Source organism: Tiliqua scincoides, chromosome 1 (genome assembly GCF_035046505.1).
Source record: "Tiliqua scincoides isolate rTilSci1 chromosome 1, rTilSci1.hap2, whole genome shotgun sequence".
NCBI classification, from domain to species: Eukaryota; Metazoa; Chordata; class Lepidosauria; order Squamata; family Scincidae; genus Tiliqua; species Tiliqua scincoides.
This window is the reverse complement of record NC_089821.1, coordinates 22,678,304-22,697,246: the sequence shown is the minus strand read 5'-3', so window position 1 is coordinate 22,697,246 and position 18,943 is coordinate 22,678,304. Positions and strand designations below refer to the sequence as shown.

Sequence of the window (18,943 nt, the reverse complement as noted above, 5' to 3'; positions counted from 1 at the left end):
GCACGTCACCCCCTCAGCGCATCACCTGCTGCGGCCCGCACCCCCCTAGCGATGCCAGTGACTGCATGTTTCCAGTGGAGCAGACTGTTTAATGGAAGCCAGTTGTAAATGACCAAGTTGAGCAGAGGACTAGTGGGATCCTCACCAAACCTTTCCCTGCCCCACAAGCAACTGTTCTCCTCAAGGTGTAGCAGAGAGGGACAGTCCTCTACTCAGTCAGAAGTCACTTCAGCAGCCCTCCCTTGTAAGATAGTGCCAGGTTGGAAGAACAGTATCATGGAATTGCATACCCTAATATGAGATGGAGTGGCATAAAGCTTCACTTTTGAAAATGCCTGAGGAAAGGGTGTTTATTTTAACAAAATGAGTGGCCACAAGTCAAAGATTCTCTTCCACATGAAGAAACATCCTTTACATTAAGAGTGGGTATGTACTTGTAACTAGCACAAGAATCTAGCACAGGGGTGCTCAATAGGTGGATCGTGATCTACCGGTAGATCGCGAGGCAAAATGAGTAGATCGCGGTGTGCCAACCCCCCCCCTTCAGGTGCCTCTGGGAGGAAACGCCAGGAGTAAGGCCCATTGTACTCAATGGGGCTTACTCCCAGGTAAGTGTGGCTAGGATTGCAGCCTCACAGCCTAATCCTAGGCATGTCTACTCAGGAGTAAGTCCTGTTATACTCAGTGGGGCTCAAGGTACACCAACATACATTGTACAAATAAATGTTATATGTTATGATGGCGTGAACATTGTAAAAAAAAAACTCTGGTAGATCTCCGGGCCTTGCTGGGTTTCAAAGTAGCTCTCGAGCCAAAAAAGTGTGAACACCCCTGATCTAGCATGAGACGTATGAGCTGCTTAAAGAGAATATTCTGCATTCAGAATACTGTTTCATTTCAGCTTGTAACACTCTTGTAGGGCTTGCATGCCTGCATGAAACTTCAAAAGCAGTATTCATTCTTCTTTTGTATCCCTCTCAATTGTAGCCGCTGTATGCAACATCTAGATATTTTTGTAATTAAGTTGTACAGAGCATACTGTTTTTAGTTTTAATTTTTTCTTATGTTTCTCTTGAATTGCATGCCTTCAAAAAAGACCCTCTGCCCTTCTTTCAAGCAACAATGTATATTTTCTCTCCCCCCCCCCCCAGGTCCCATCCCTATTATCCTCACAGTTCCTAGTATATTAGGCTGAAAGAAATGTGGCTGGGCTAGCCTTTATTACTGTAGCCAGTGAGTGTAGTGGCTGATTGGGGATTTGAACTTTTATCCCCTTGGCCAAAGCCCAGTACTCAAGCCACTATGGAGCAGTTACACTTCCTGCCCCCTCCTGAGCGCCAAAGCTGTGAGGAAGCCTGGGGATGGTTTGGCTACTGCATTGCCATGGTGCACAAAGCAGCTTGGCTGCCCAGGGCCAAACCAACAAGCCTTATCCTTTCCTTTCCTGCTTTGAAACAAGAGAAAGTGGAGGGCAGCTTCCTTGACCCCTGCTCAGTCTGGCTGGACAGCCAAGGCCCATGCTTTCCAGAACAGGAAAGAAAAGCATATGGAGGTTGTCTATAGGTGCTTATACTGAGTACTGACAGAGAGGCATGTCCTCTGATTTCCTTGCCTCTTGTAGAGCAGGCATGGAATGTGTATGTGTTGGAGAGGGCTCTGTTATGCTTGCTGGTGGGGTAGGTGATGACAACTGTGCTTTGGCAACCTATGGTGGGCAATAGTTGTGGAATGCTGTGTATTCATTTATCAAAATATGTCATTTTCATCATTGGATTTGTGCATTAACTCAGGTTTAAGTTAATGAACACATGACAGTTTTTTCTTTTGTCATTCTATGCCACATTGTATGTGATGTATAATGAATGTTTTCCTTTCGAATTTGAAGACTTCCCTGCAATCATAGGTTTTTCTAAAGAGCTAAAATAATATAAAATATTTTTATATTCTTCACCCCAGTCATACACACTGCAAAAAGCCACCTTCACTAGAGGTCTGTCAGAAGCAACATAACCCAACTCAATATGTGTAGTAAAGCATACCATGAAGTTTCTGTTCCATCTCTACACAACCAATCTCTTCTCATTCCCCTACCCCCACCAAACCCAATGTGCAGGCTGCAAGACACTTCTCTTTTCTGTTTGTTTCTGATGCTGTGCTAAGAGTCTGTGAATAACTGTGTGTGCCAAAGTCCACGATCTCAATATGTTTAGGAATGTCTAATTTTGCATGGGCTGTAAGTTTCATAATACGCTGTCTTTTCACCCTGCCAGTTCTTACTCATTAGGATGAAAAAATAACCTTGTAGGTTGGCAACTGCTCTTTTTGAACTCATCATCATCATCATCATCATCATCTTTTTCAACTCATCTTTTTGAACTCACGTTGAACTCTTTTTGAACATCAACATGTTTCAATGATGAATTCAATGTGTGTATTCAAGCCAGCCAATCCTGATGCTTCCCTTTTAGCTGATTAGATGTGCCCAAGCAAAGATACCAGTCTGGCAAATCCTGCATAACTGACTTGAATTTTTATAGAGTTTCAAGTTAGAAACTTGGAAAGTAAAGACATTTTAGTCTGCATAATGAGACTGCTGTTGATACGTCAGGAATGACATCATAGTATAAGATAACTTGAGGCTGTTCCCAGACTCTTAAGGACTTTGCTTAGCTGGTCAAACAGACCAATTCTGCAACAGGAAATTTCTCTCCTGATACATGTAAAAGGTCATGTTGCCATTATCTTTGGGAGCCCTGTCTAATCATTTTACAAGATTGGAAATCTAACATTTTGATCCTCCCTGGAAAACAGCATCTAAAAGATTGTCATGGTTGGCACTTTTACAGTAGCTCTGGCAATAACTGAGTGGTGAGCATCAGCAAATTATAGACCTTCTGTCTCTGTCAGATTGTTTTTTCTCTCCACCCCTCCCTCCTTCAATATGCATACATTTTTTGAAAAAGTTATACACTTGAAGATCTTATCTAACTTCTTGGTTTAGAGTTCTCAATTTATTCCATAACTTTGGTTCAGATGGAGAGCATACATTAAAGTGAACTAAGAGCATGTGAATGACATTATGAGATGATGAGTTAGCCTGGAAAAGCTGTTACGCATTTGGATGCCAGCAACATTTTGGATATATAACTTCACCTCAAGTGAGAGGAATTGCTGTTAACTGCAGATCACTGGTCTTTGTAGTGAGATGTTTCAGGAAAGGGGAAATTGCATGGCAATTACAGAATGAGGAGTGGCAGCTCTTGGAATACAGTCATCCCCCTGTACATCCTGCTGCTACATCCATGCATACCCGAAACCATGATATCAGTGAACCTATGCTTACTGTTGCTCCATGTAAGGCCGCCAAAGTTCTTCCTCTCCACGCTTTGTGGGCAAGTGCTTACAAGCAAGAAGGAAGAGGATGCACCATGCAGGCCCTCCAAACTGCTCCCTCTTCGCATCTTCTGAAGCAGTTTGGGGGACTGCAAGTGGGGAAACAAAACAAATAATGGGGGAATGAGCATGATGAGTGGAATTTGTGAACTAGGAATACCTGAAATCCTGGCAATCCAGTCAGTGGATATGGGGATGGGGAAGGGACTATCTTTGCTTTTTTCTTTCTAAGGCTTGAGTCCAAGTATCCCTTGTTGCTTTTTATATCCATTTGCCACTTAAAGGAAAGCTTTTTTCCTTTCGCAAACAGGTTTAAGCCCGTCCACTGTGTTTCCTCATTTATATATGAATCAAAAGTGGGAGCTGTTTTACTACTGGTGTCTTGTACTTGCACATCCAGATTTAGAACTACTTGAGTAATTATTTTGTTTTCCAGTATTGGCCCTTTGGGTTAAGGTTCAAATCTCTAGCAACTGCTGTTTTCAGAGATGTGAGTATATATGATGCAACACAATTGCATTTCATGCCTGCGTATTGTAACTTACTATATTTAAATTTATTTGGGCATTTGATCTGGGGTTTTCTGAATTCTGGATGTTGTGTTGGCAATAAGGATTATTAGTAACATTCTTCTTGAAGCAAGTAATATGGTATATGCAACTTAATGAATTTAATTTTTTCACTCTTGCTATAGGATACCAGAAGGTCCTGTTGATCAGGGCCCTGCTGCAGGAAGAGTACATGCTTTAGAAGAACAGCTAATAAAGGCCAAAGATCAGATAGAAAACTATAAACGACAAACTGGAGATGGTTGGTCTGAGAATATTTTTACATTTGAATGGATAAATTATTCCAAGACTACATTTTCTGCACAGAGATATAAATTAATGTTGATAATTCTTTCCCCTCTGTTTTGTTAGTAGAGTTAGGAAAAGACCATGAAATATTGAGGAGAAGAATTGAAAATGGAGCCAAGGAGCTTTGGTTTTTTCTCCAGAGTGAATTGAAGAAACTAAAATATTTGGAAGGAAGTGACATCCAAAGGCATATTGATGAACTTTTATCTGACTTGGGCAATCATGAAAGGTATTGATGATTATTGCTGCTGATTATTGCTATACTGAATATTGCAAGTGAGATAAGAGAGGAATGATGATGTTTTGTTTTTTAGGTATTCTCATTTGAGCAATAAATTATAATACAAGTCTTGATATGTTTCAACTCAAACATAAATGCTCTGATTGCTGAATGGTGAGCACATTCCCTCAATATTGCTGCTGGATGCCTGGTGTTTTGAGTGGTCTGCATTCACATCTGCTCCACTGAATCCTGTAGCAGTAGTGGTTTCTTTGCTAATATGTTAGCTGTGTACTAACATTAATTCATTTATGGTGAAAGTTTTATTTTTATCGTGACTCACGAATTCTGAAAATACTCCTACTACAAGAACTTGTGTTTTGTTTTGTTTTTCTTGGGGTAAAGGCAATTGACAGCAGCAAATTTATTGTGGCATGCTGCTCCATAGACAAGAGCCTATTTTGTCTTTCCCACTGTTGGCACCCTTCAGTCTCAGAAGACTAGGGTATCGCGCTCTGAATAGTGTTCTGGAACAGTGTCCTCTCCAGTGCGCGAAGCCTGGGTAAAGTAGATATGGAGGATAGACTGTTACCCATGCAGCAAATCCCCCCTCTCCACGTCGCTGAAATGGTCCAATGGAAAGGCAGAAGCCAATACGGTTGGTTCCAGCGGCGTCGCAGGAGTTGCCAGAACGTGACTGTGTTCAGCCATGAACTGCCTCAGGGACTCCGGCTCCAGATTTTGCCTCGAGGTTGACTCCTGAAGCCTTTTCCATAACTGGATGTAGCCACAAGGCAGTGGAGGTTTGGGATCAGAGTTTTCCTTCTCTCAGATGAGCTGCCTTCCCAGGCTGACGAGTCCCATCTACCCAGTGGCTGTTTAGTCGCCTCTTATGACAAGTACAGCCAAACTGAGGGCCTATTCTTATCCCCAGCCCTCAGGGGATTCTTTCCCACTACATTCAGCAATATAATAAGGTTCTATGGGAACCAAGAGGCTTACTTCTACACTTGTGATTCTGTGAACCTGCGAAATGTTAATAATTCACCATTCTCTCTGCTCTAGAACAAGGGTGCCCAAACCCCGGCCCTGGGGCCACTTGCGGCCCTCGAGGCCTCTCAATGCGGCCCTCAGGGAGCCCCCAGTCTCCAATGAGCCTCTGGCCCTCTGGAGATTTGTTGGAGCCCACACTGGCCCGACGCAACTGCTCTCAGTGTGAGGGTGACTGTTTGACCTCTCACGTGAGCTGTGGGATGAGGGCTTCCTCCACTGCTTGCTGTTTCATGTCTGTGATGCAGTAGTGGCAGCAAAGGAAAAGCCAGCCTTGCTTTGTGCAAGGCCTTTTATAGGCCTTGAGCTATTGCAAGACCTTCATTCATTCACATAAGTTCATCTATAATATATTCAATTATGTAAACTTATGTAAATTTATTCAAATTTTAAACGTAAATTAATTCTTTTTTTCCCCTGACCCCCAACACAGTGTCAGAGAGATGATGTGGCCCTCCTGCCAAAAACTTTGGACACCCCTGCTCTAGAAGAATACTTTTGCATGCATTCTCCCCCCCCCCCCCCAAAAAAAAAATTTTTTGGGGTGGTAATACCTTTCTAACTATGGAAATTGAGTATGGCTTACAGTGAGTGTACTTAGTGCCTTTTGACAGCAGTGGGAGTAGGATGCACCTGATCCAATTCAAACATCAATTCATCAATGTTCTGCACTCCTCTGACTCCAAAAGGATTGGGACAGTCTTCACTTTGATTACATAATGCATTATATAACTAATTACTGTTGGCAACCTTCAGTCTCGAAAGACTATGGTATTCCGCTCTGAATGGTGGTTCTGGAACAGCATCTAGTGTGGCTGAAAAGGCCGATTCGGGAGTGACAATCCCTTCCACACCGGGAGCAAGTGCAGTCTGTCCCTGGTCTGTCTCCCTGGCTATGGGCTTCTTTGCCTCTTTGCCTCAGACTGTTGGCCAAGTGTCTCTTCAAACTGGGAAAGGCCATGCTGCACAGCCTGCCTCCAAGCGGGCCGCTCAGAGGCCAGGGTTTCCCACCTGTTGAGGTCCACTCCTAAGGCCTTCAGATCCCTCTTGCAGATGTCCTTGTATCGCAGCTGTGGTCTATCTGTAGGGTGCTTTCCTTGCACAAGTTCTCCATAGAGGAGATCCTTTGGGATCCGGCCATCATCCATTCTCACAACATGACCAAGCCAACGCAGGCGTCTCTGTTTCAGCAGTGCATACATGCTAGGGATTCCAGCTTGTTCCAGGACTGTGTTGTTTGGAACTTTGTCCAAACAACTAATATCCAAACAACTTTGTCCAAACAACTTTGTCCAAATAACTAATTAAACGTAATTATTCACGTTTCTGTGCAGGATAGCATAAAGCTGTGGAAATACTGGTAAATTAGACCCAACAATAACTGTTTCCTGAGTTGGGGGAGAGAATGGTTCATCTTAATTATTGTACAAAAACAGTAAAAATAAATCCAAACCTGAATTGGAGACATTGTATCATCACTAAGTGAAAGTCCTGCTGTGTATTTTAACTGGCAGCTCTGTTCTCTCCTCTCCCCATAAGGGTTGTTTCATACTCCCCTCCCTCCAAGATTAACCGCTGTTTTGGGGTAAAACGTAGAGGTGTGTAGTTTTGTGACATTTGAATGGAAGCAGATACTGTTTTTTACATTTGGCATATGACCAAAAGGTGTTGCAGCATAAGTAGCCAGCTTTACGGCACAGAAGCAACAAGTTCCACAGGCAGTAGAGATTTGTAGCACTCCTGCACAGAAATAGGAGTAAAAAGCTATGGCCGCCAAACTTGCTGGCAACACCTGTGGTATGCTTAGGTCCTGCCCAAAATATTTTGCTGCCTGAGATGAAGGATGCCATGGTGACTGCCATGCCAGCCCAATACTACTGAAGCAAAGATCTGATTACCTTCCCTTTCTCATTCTTTCTGTTAAAACCTCACATACCACGTCCTTCCTTTTCCCCCCAAGTCTCTCAGTGTTTCTTTGTTTTCTATTTAAATTGTCTCTTAAGGGAACAATATGTAATTAAGGATTTCTAATTGATTCTTTCTCTTTTTTGAATGCAAAATGCTAAGCAAATTCACAAGTCAGTAAGTAAGCAAGGCTGCTTAGACTGCAAAGCTCTTAACCATTATTAGTTGAGAGTAAGTCCCATTGCACACTGATGGTGTAGTATTATGAATGTATGTGAACAATGAATAACATAGTAAGATTTACCTCTGAGTAACAAAACATGCATACATTGAGGTTTCATGTGCCCAGAGCTTTCTAGAAGCAAGGGCTAAAGTGGCTGATGTCTTTTCTACAACATAGACAGTGAATGTGCTATTGGCTTGTGCCAGTGGTTCCCAAGCTCCTACAGCAGTGATTTTCAACCTTTTTCTTCTAATAATACACTGACAAGGTACTAAAATTGCCAAGGCACACCATCCGTTTTTTGACAATTGGCAAGGTACACCATGCTGTTGGTGGGGAGCTCACCTCCCCCAATGGCCCTAATAATAAACGACCCTCCCACCAACTCCCATGGCACCCCTGCAGACCATTTGTATCACACCAGTGTACCACGGCGCAGTGGTTGAAAATGGTTGTCCTACAGGGTAATTGGGAACCAGGCAAGTGTTTGTGTGGGCGGGGAGGGTGGCAGCAACACTGCTGCAGAGATCACAGTGCTGCCACTGCCAAAGGGCTGTTTTACTCACCTGGGGGGCAGCACTGGCCTCCTGGAGATCCACAGCCCCTCTGATCTCCTCTGCAGCTTGTTCAAAAAGCTCTTATCTCCGATCTAAAGCTGTTTCCTGTTTTCCCCAAAAACTAGATTTAAGCCAAGGGCTTTTTACAGCAGCTGCAGAGGGTATCAGAGGGGGCTGTGAACTTCCAGGACCTGCAGGAGGCTAGTGCTACCCCCCCAGGCGAGTATAAAAGCCTCTTGGCAGCACTGCAATCTCTGCAGCACTGTTGCTGCCATCGGAGCATGGCCGCCTCCCTTGAGGGGGAATGCCCTACTTCCAGTTCCCTGGTGGGTCAAAACCCACCAGTCTGGGAACCACTGGCATATGCAGTGGAAGTCTAAAAGTGCAGGTGGCCATGTTTCTAGTTAAAAGGGGGGGGGGGAATGCAGCCAAAAAACATACCTGGTTTAATAAGATCAAGTGGCTGTCATGGAATAGTGAGCTAGCTTTTGTCCGTGTCAATGATTCTTTCCCCATACAGATGTTAAACATACAAAGCTGAGAGAGCAAAATGTATTTCCTAGGAAGTGACTTTTAAAGTCATATATATGCTCCATCTGACCCTTTAATAGGGACAGACTGTTGTACTTGCCCTTAGTCGATCACCTATGTTTTTCCCCCCTTTCAGGGATGGCTCAATTTAAATTTTGGTAATGACAATTCTAGCAATTTTAGAGCAATGCTTTTAGAGTTCAATCTGGTATTGGTTGCGACTGAATTCATCATACGCACAATGTATTCCAGCAACTTTAAGGTAGTTAGTGCATATTAAGTGCTTGGAATGTCTTCCATGAATTTATTTTATTTAGTGATATACTCATGGAGGAACTCAAATCCAACAAAATGTATTATCTGATTATCTCAGATATTCCCATTTTTACTACCCTATTATGGGGGAGACCACCATGACTGACTTTCTATTCAACCGTTTAGACTTCCAGGTTCTGAAACGAATATCAGTACTGATCTATTGCTTTAAAATTCTTGACAGATTAATTGCGTTCTCTGAAAAGGTTATGGGTACAGGGAAAACTGGGGAGTTCTTTCCTCTCCATTGCCACTCTGTTTAAAATGCCAGTCTTTTCACCACTGTGTTAAAATTTGCCACCAACAGTAGCAAATTTATGCAGTAGATTTGGTTTTACCATGGCTTATCTGTAGACTCACTTGACTACTTATTGGTCTGGGGCTACTGAATGTGGTGTTGATACAGAGGGGTATGCTCTCTTGCAGGCTCTTGTAGAGAAGTGTAAAAACTTACTTTAAAACATTGAAAAACATATATATACGATATGTAGCTATTTTAAGGTATGTTTTACCTTTCTGCCATTATTTTTGGCAACAAAATGCTTCCTTTTCCTTTTCTAACTTATCCTTATTGGCTAACTTAGTCACAAGTGTTTATGTTGCCTTTTCAAACAGATCAGTAATGACAGATCTGTACTACCTCAGTCAAACAGATGGAGCAGGTGATTGGCGAGAAAAAGAAGCCAAAGATTTGACAGAGCTGGTGCAGAGGAGAATAATGTATCTTCAGGTAAGATAACTTTGTAAGAGAAAAATTAACATTGAATTAACATTGAATTTACTGAAGGATTATTTTGTCTTGCTGATATGGGACAACATAACAAACTCAAGCTGTCCTCTGGATGGCTATATTGCCCAAATGCCAGATGGAACAAAAAGGTTTCATTCCACCAGTTTGGTTTTTAACCCCATGCTGAAAAAAGGTTTTGAACCTTTTTGCAGAAGTGCCTTGAGGGAGGGGGTAGAACTGAATTCCACTGGTAGGGAGTTCCGTAATTGTGGCACCAATACTGAGAAGGCTCTCCTTGGCACTGCCATCACTGTAACTTGGGGGAAAGGAGGCTCTTGCAGGTTACCCTCAGATGACCTAAGAGGGCAGACTAGAATATATGGGAGAAAGTGTTCCCTCAGATAACCTGGATCCATACCATGAAGGGCTTTAAAGATCAATACCAGCACCTTGAATTGGGCCCGGAAGCGAATGGGCAGCCAGTGCAGTATAGCCAGGGCAGACAGAACTCCACTCACTGACTGACTGACTGTTTTATGGTTTTTGCTTTAGAAATAAATGTGAGCAAACCAACTTCAACGAACAAAATAATATATTCCATATGCTGTATGACTGGGCGTGAAGTGAGCTAGCATTTAGTAAGCTTACTAAATCTATTCAAATCAGTCAACAATCTTGTGATGACTTCCTACTGAACATGCATTTCCAGTCATTTTAGCTATTAAAAAAATCAGTTCATGATTGCATTTAATCTGGCAGCACCTTTCTTCTTACTGATGTTGGTTTCATTTTGTAAGAACTGCTAGCTTTATGAAGGACATTCTTTTTCTTTGGTTACCCATTCATTGGTCTGACCAATCCCTCACATATCTCCATGGTTAAAAGGAATCCTACCAGAACGGATGCAGGCTAAACACCCTGTCCTCTGCCAAATATTTTCTGGGGGCATCTTGAACTTTAGTGGCAAAGTGTCAAAGATGTAGTAGTGCCTATTTAGACGTGACCTTAGGGACTCTTCAGTTATTACTTATTCTGGCAGAGATTACTTTTGGTGTTGGAAATAGTATGACTGTGCTGCTGTAGGAAGGGTAGTGCAGGTCTGTGTGTGCTTGTGCATCTGTCTTGAGTTTGTCTTCCAGAAATCCAATGACTTTGCTAAAGCGAAACGAAATACTTACATAGTGTTTCAGTTGTTATGCTGTATAACCCTTTCTGATATGGAAGTTCATTTAAAAAATTGCAGTAAGCAGTCCCTAGAGACTTTCCCTGCCTTTCAAACTTTCAGCTGCCTCTGGTTTCTCTATCTAAGTAAAAAATTAGTTTCAAAATTGCCTCTGAGGAAAGGAGTATTATATAGCTAAAACCTTACATTTCTCCTAGTCTGTTCCAGAAAGCACTTTATCATTCCTTTGTGTCCCACCTCAATAAAGCTATGTAGAGTGGCACACAAATCCCTTGAAAACAAGCAAAATCAATGTTACATAAATTTTAAATTATTCCAGATGGTGGTTGAATCCAAATGGTGGTTGAATCCAGAGACATGCAGTTGGTTGTTTGCAAAAGGGTGCTTTCCTTCAGCCTCCTTCCTGCTGCCACTTCCAGTGCCCTTACCCAAATAGGGGATCCTGAGGGATCCATGGGAATTAGTGTAAGAGATGGCCAAGGGGGTGGGGGTCTGCTAACAGAAGGGGAGTAGAGGGAAATGACCCTCTCCTTGCATGTGTGGAAGTGCTGTTCTGCTTGCACTGTGCTCCTCTGAATCCAACCCAGTGTTAAAATCAGTGAAATATTACAACAAAAAATCAATTCTTTAACCCAGAGGTTCCCAAATTGGGATGTTGTGATGCTCCAGTAAGGAAAGCCCTGTCTCTTCCCCCTTAAAGGGTGGGTTGATGACAAAGGCAGTGATGCGATTGTCAGGATCACATCACTGCCTTTGCCTGTCCCCTGCAAAGACTTACAGCAGTTCCCAAACTCCCAGAGAGTTTGGGAACCACTGCTTTAACCAGAGTAAATAAAGTAAGCAAGATTTTGACAAATCAGTTTTATGCATTGCCTTTTCTGTTGACGTGCTTGATTCGTTTCTTGGGAAAAAACCACAGAATACTTTGGAAGAAGTAAGTCTTGAGAAAAGTTTCAGAATTGAAATATTAGGGACAGTGGTCTCATGAAAGACTTCCAAAATGTTGATACCTTGTAATAGTTAAATGAGGCTGCCGCTTATGTGTGTAAAAGGCAAAATGTACCTGTGTTCAAGGCCATGTATATTTAATCAATCATTGCAGAATATAACTAAGGAACATACATTTGAACATGAAGGAGAACAACTGAGGACCAAGAAACTGTGGGGACATGGGGACAATATAGCAGGCTGGAGCTGGGAGCTGAGGACCCATTGAACAAGGAAGTCTATCTGTCCTTGTTTCAAAATCAATAAAATATCTGTCTATAGATCTTTAGTATATGTATCCTTAATTTACTTCTGGCTCTTTTACACCATTAACATGCAATACATTTGGCACCTTATTTTAAACTTCAGAGTAAACAATTGAAAAAGCTAACTTTTTATCATACATTTGGGAATACCTAGTATTTTTATTGAATCTGCTCGCTGGAAGTTAAATATGTTTTTGATTTGTGGCTGTTGCTCATATAAATGTTTTTTTTAAAAATGGAACCCCTGTTCTCAGGGTTTCAATGGTTGACAGCTGATCTGATCAGCATATAGGTGTAAGCAATGTGACTTTGCTTTTCTTTATTAAGGAAACTAACTTCTGTATCGCTAAAAATTAAAAATTTAATTCTTAATTTTTTATTTTTAATTACTGTGTTAGTGCATTTTGTTGCAAGAGTCCTTGAAGGTCACTTTGGGGGAAGAAACAGGGTAAAAATCAATCATAAAAACTCAACCCTCTTTTTCTAAGACTAGGCCTCCAAACCTTGGCCCGGGGGCCAGATACAGTCCGCGGCAAACCTCTGATCCCTTGGAAAACTCTGGCCTGTTCAACTGAATGTGACCGGAGCTGTGCTCTGGTCACATTCAGAGGGTGTTCTGAGGGCCAGGAAGGCTGCCTGAAAAATTGGAAGTAATGTTTTTGGGCCCTGTAAAGGCCCTAGGCTTTCTGAGGGTCGGGAAGGTCTTCACAGCCCTCAGAACATGCTCCAAGTGTTTCCTGTGAAACACTGGTTCTGCGTTATTTACTCCTGTATACTTAAGTACTCCTGTATATTTAAGTTGGCTGCTTGGGAGATGGGGGAATGGGAGTCCATCTGAGTGTGTGCTTTATTTCTGTGTGTGTTGCTTCTTGGAGAAACCCTGGAACCTTGAATAAATGAATGAATGGACTCATTATCTAAGTTCTGTCTCTAATGTATTTAGTCACCTGGAGTATTGTATCCAGTTCTGCTTGCCACATCTCAAAAAGGACATAGTGGAAATGGAAAAGGTGCAAAAGAGAGTGACTAAGATGATTACTGGGCTGGGGCACCTTCCTTATGAAGAAAGGCTATGGCGTTTGGACCTCTTCAGCCTAGAAAAGAGATGTCTGAAGGGGGACATGACTGAGACATACAAAATTATGCAGGGGTTGGACAGAGTGGATAGAGAGATGCTCTTTACACTCTCACATAACACCAGAACCAGGGGACATCCACTAAAATTGAGTGTTGGGAGGATTAGGACAGACAAAAGAAGATATTTCTTACCTCAGCGTGTGGTTGGTCTGTTGAACTCCTTGCTGCAGGATGTGGTGATGGCATCTGTCCTGGATGCCTTTAAAAGGGGATTGGACAAGTTTCTGGAGGAAAAATCCATTATGGGTTATAAGCCATGATGTGTATGTGCAACCTCCTGATTTTAGAAATGGACTGTGTCAGAATGCCAGATGCCAGGGAGGGCACCAGGATGCACGTCTCTTGTTATCTGGTGTGGTCCCTGGGAAATTTGGTGGGCCGCTGTGAGATACAGGAAGCTGGACTAGATGGGCCTATGGCCTGATCCAGTGGGGCTGTTTAATATTTAAAATTAAGAATTAATTTAAAAATTTAATTTAATATTTAATTTAAATATTTAAATTTAATATTTATAAATTTAATATTTAAAATTAAGAATTAATTTAAAAATAATTCTTATATTTAAATTCTATATTTAAAATTTTCATTTTTCTGGCTCTCGAACCCATGCTGGATATTTTATGCGGTCCTCTGACTGTATTCAAATTTGGCATAACAATTGTTAGCAGTAGTTTCAAAATATGCTTCCTGGTGGTTGGCAAAGACCTAAAAGTGTGCATAATTAGCAGTTCTTTTAATTGTGCAGTTCTCTGTACATCTTCAAAGAAGTAAGCCCCACTGAGTTCAATGGGGCTTTCTTCTAAAGTGTGTGTGCTACTGCACCCTAAATAAATCTAACTTTGGTTAGTGGTTTGAAAGTATATTATAAAGTAAAATATACTGCAGATTTAAATTATAGAAAGGATTACTAGTGCCTTATCTGACAGTTATTTCCAAATTAGATGCAATAACCTACTGAGAACACTCAATTTTTTTCCCATAATGTGATGATCAAAGGATATTCAGCTGTGAACAGATATTTTTCCCCCTCTCACTCTGTTCTGTTTGCTTAGAGTAAACATTTTTTACAGTAGTTGAGTGCCTGTCCCTAAAGGGCTCATAGTAGTTCACACTGGGAAAAATGACTCCTGAACTGTATATGTCAGCTGTAATCAACCTTGCTGTCCTGAACTAGTCCAGTTGCTTATACCATGAAATCTTTATCTTGCCAGCTCTACAATTATAGTTCCAGGAATAGATGGATCCCATAACAGTACTGTGTGTGTATTTATTTTTCACATATTTATACCACCCTTCTGTCAAGGAGATATCTGGGTAGCACTGCAAAAATCTCAAGAGGGAAGTGTGTGTCTTTTTCTATTGGCTGAAGGTCTTCTTGATTTGTAGTTGCCTGCGGAAGATGGAGAATAAAAGGTTCTATGAAAACAGAACAATTGTAAAAACCCCATTTGAAAAATGGGGTTTATGTCAGCCTGCAGATGTAAATCACCTTAAATCTGAGAAAGAAATTTAAGAAAGGCAAAGGATGGATGGATGGATGGAAGCATACATTCCAAGGTTCAATAATTTGAGCTAGGATTGTGACATTATCTTTTCTGAAAACCAATATGAAGCTGTTGTATACTGCATCAGGCCATTGTTCCATCTAACGGTGTGGGTGATGCTGATCAGAAAGCTTTCAAGTCTTAGGAAGGGGTCTTTTCTAGCTCTGCTGCTTAAGACAAAAGCTAAAAGTGGTGGTAAGGGGTGGGCTAGGGGTGGGGAGATACAGAAGGAGCAGCTTGATGTTAGAATGACAGGTTTATGTAGGAAAAACTCTGTCTAGAATAATTGATACCTAAGGATTTTCTTTTTTTAAGTACCAGATATATTTGATTAATATATTGCATATACCATATCTGTATCCCACCCTTCCTCCAAAGTGTCCATGGTGGCATACATATGGTTAGTACCCTTGGGAATATATGAGGTTGAGAAATTGTGGTTACCCCAAGATCAAGCAGCAAGCTTTATGGTTGAATAGGGATTTTGAAGAAAGGTATCCGCATTCTCCAGCAATATCAGTTAAAAAGCAGATTAATAAAGCCAACTTGCTTTTATCTTCAAGTTCCTCTTAGGCTGCAATCCCATACTTGTTTTCCTGGCAGTAAACCCCATTGAGCACAGTGGAACTTATTTTCAAGTTAAATATGCGCGCGCGCATATATATATATGTGTGTGTGTGTGTGTGTGTGTGTGTGTGTGTGTGTGTGTGTGTAAATTTGTCTATGTAAAATTTAGAATTTGCTTGAGTTTGCAAATGGGTAGCATTCCGCGTTATGAGACAGGGAGAAAGTTATACATGTTCACTGAAACAAGCTAACGTATTTGGAACCCAGCCAATTGAAATGAAGAACATTCCAACATGTTCAGAGCAATGTTTGTGGTGTGTGAGCTCTGAGACCAAATGTTGTCATTCTGACAGATTCAGAATTAAAATAGTAATTTAAAATCTTAGAAGTATGTTTTTATACTAGGTTTAGCGAAGAATGTGCAATATCTTTTTCCATATGCTTTGAACTATATAAAATTTTCATGGAACTGAAGCCTGCTCTCTCATCTGCATTGAATTAACAAAATTTTGTAGAACTGCAGATCTCAGTTGTTCAAAGAAATACTTTTTTTGCACCTATATTGTTTTCATGTCTACTTTATTCATAGAACCCCAAGGACTGCAGCAAAGCTAAGAAACTTGTTTGTAATATCAACAAAGGCTGTGGTTATGGCTGTCAACTTCATCACGTAGTCTACTGCTTCATGATTGCATATGGAACTCAAAGGACATTAATTTTGGAGTCTCAGAATTGGCGCTATGCTACTGGAGGTTGGGAGACTGTTTTTAGACCAGTGAGTGAGACATGCACTGACAGATCAGGAAGTACTACTGGGCACTGGTCAGGTAAGTCTCAATGAACAAAATAGTTATTTTTCTTCAGTTGACAGATGCCTTTTAGTATGCCTACTATACAATACTAAAGTTTCAGATACAAAGAGCACTTGAGCCACGCAGTATGCCTTTCCATATGAAGAGGAAAGGTAGCAAGTATTTGCATTGTTATAAAATAGGGGATAAAAGAGAAACATGAGTATTTTCAGGAATACAAGGAGTTCCCTGAATTTTTCCATTTAGTTTTTTTAATAGTAAGAAAATACAAAATTGCATACAAACCCAAGGACTTTATGCAATACAATATATCAGCATTAACAAAGACAAAGCATTTATCCCCAGACAATTAACTTACAGCAGGGAGCCCCATAGAATCCTATATGAATAGTGTTATTTTATAAAACTGACTTGGCAACAGAAGAGTTATATACCATATAAGGGTGTGGAGAGGAACATGTATGAGAGACAGATAAAATGTACCAGTTTCTGTTTTACCACTGCAAAGATGAATAAAAGCAGTTAATTTTGTCAATAATGCTACATGCCAAGTTTTTCACAGTCAGTTATCAATTACTTATTTAGGATTATGCTACATGGTGGCAATTATGATCTTAGCTTCCATTAAAAGATTCCTCATCAAATCAGAATGTGGGGAGGAGGCAATCTTTGAAATACCCAAAGAGGATACTAAAAAGATTAAGCAGAAGCAGATAACCCATTGTAGGTTGTATCCGAATGACAACTTATTTTCTAAAGTTCTTTGCATGCAGTCATTCTTCGTTTTGGATAATTTAGTCAAATTCTAAGAAAAGTAACACTAAGGCTGTCCCGCCAGTATCAGTTATGTAGTTTATTATATATATAAGAAAATGGATAGAAGGAAGAATTTAAGGCTATGAGGAACTACCTTACAGGATAATACTGAACATTCAGATAGTCTAGTGCTCTGATACTTGGCCCAGAGTGAGTTTAGGAAGATCTCAAACCAGCATAATGGAGAGGGTTCTCCTCTACTATTCATACCATATGAAATTCGGGTATGTACCATCCATGCAGGTTTTTCCATGACCATTGCCAAATTCAATTCAATTGCCATTGCCAAATTCAACCAAGCTTATTTTTTCAATAATATCTGGTCTATAGTCTTCAACTTTCATTCTTGGTTCAGTTGAGTAGATATCTTGGCTAGGATCCAGAAGGCTATGAGGAGAGCCTTTCATGCACATGTTGTATCAAAACAAGGTTTACTGTCTGAAGAAACACTGCAAACTGTATTGAGCTGTTTAGATACCAAAAATTTCAGGATTGGCAGTAGAACTATCGACACCAGTGGCTATCTCCAAGCATGACAAATATACCAGGCGCACATGTTTTAGTTACAGTATCTGACTTTTGTTCATTGCTTTTTTTTTCTTGCTCCTGCTATTGAAAAAATAGTATTTATTTCTGTGATTTGTTAGTTGATCTTGAACTGGAGCACTATACTTATAGACTCAAACTGTGGCCAAGTTTCTCCTCTTGGAATTCTCAGAGTTTTCACTCTTTGAAAAGTAGCTCAAGGCTATACTCTGAACTAGCCATGCATTCGACTATCATTTGCCTTGAGCAATATATGTGTGTAAGATTTGAGAGTTCTAAAATCACCTCAGCCAGATATGTATTAACTTTTTTCTTCTCAATGAAGGGAAGCGGAGAATAACAATTTCTGTAATCCTTTCTTGTTCCTCCATTCCTTCTTCCAGAACCTTCCAAGGAAACCATAGTCTTCTCCTCTTTCAGGGCTAGAGCAGAAGAAAAGCCCTGTTGAGTTGGGCTAAGAGCACTTCTCATCCAGTATCCCATTTTCTCCAGTGACCCATCCATCGCCTTTGGGTAGCCCATAGAGAGGCATACTTTTCTCATATCATTGCTCCCCTGAAATGGATATTTGGAGGCATGCTGCCATTGAACTGGAGGTAGCATATAGCCATCTTGATTAGTAGCCATTGATACCTTGAAGTAGAAAGACTTTTCCATGTCATTATTAGTAACTGATTTTGAACCATATACAGTACTTTAAGCCAGTTACTTTTTCTTTTCTTTTCAACAGTTTCAGTTTGCTCAAGGCAACTGAAATGTTAGATTCTGGTTTAGTTGTGGTTCTCTGAAACAACATTCTCTGAACTGGTTTTCAGGTTTGTTTCATCTCCCTGAATTAGACTGCAAGATCTTCCAGTTTGAAAGGGGCATCACATGTAAAGGTAGTAGATAATATAGAGATATAACTTTAAAGATGATTTGAGTGGGTGAATGTACAAAAAACAACTTTACTGAATTCATACACTGAAAATACATGTTTCCTCGTATTAGTGATTTGCTGTAAGCTGTGTTTGTAATGTTTTCAATTCATTTGTTTAGAATATTTATGTCGTACCCTTCTGCCCATAAGGAACTGCCCAGGTGGTAGTTAATATTTTTTAAAAATCCATTATACCCAAATTGAAGCTATTACAGCAATTAGCATACTTTTTTTTCTGTCTGTGCTTATTCTATCACATTATTCTGGCTGGAAAAATTATTTTACTAAAGTCTGTAGATAACCTGAGATTTTTCACTACTGCATCTAATTTGCTTCTTGCTTTTTTATAAATGAACAGGGAAGGCCCCAATCATCTTCCGTCTCT

The 18,943-nt window shown here is 40.7% G+C and overlaps 1 protein-coding gene across 2 annotated transcripts in view; it reads left to right on the top strand.

Moving 5' to 3' along the window:
* Positions 1-18,943, top strand: part of FUT8 (fucosyltransferase 8) — a 96,840-nt gene that overhangs the window by 42,706 nt on the left and 35,191 nt on the right. Inside the window, exons 3-6 of one of the 2 annotated variants that reach the window (XM_066630697.1) lie at positions 4,088-4,203; positions 4,317-4,479; positions 9,667-9,781; positions 16,055-16,292. In XM_066630697.1, the coding sequence (XP_066486794.1) occupies positions 4,088-4,203; positions 4,317-4,479; positions 9,667-9,781; positions 16,055-16,292 (632 nt within the window). Of the gene's footprint in view, positions 1-4,087; positions 4,204-4,313; positions 4,480-9,666; positions 9,782-16,054; positions 16,293-18,943 lie in introns of both variants that reach the window. The other variant, XM_066630689.1, reaches the window with a different exon arrangement.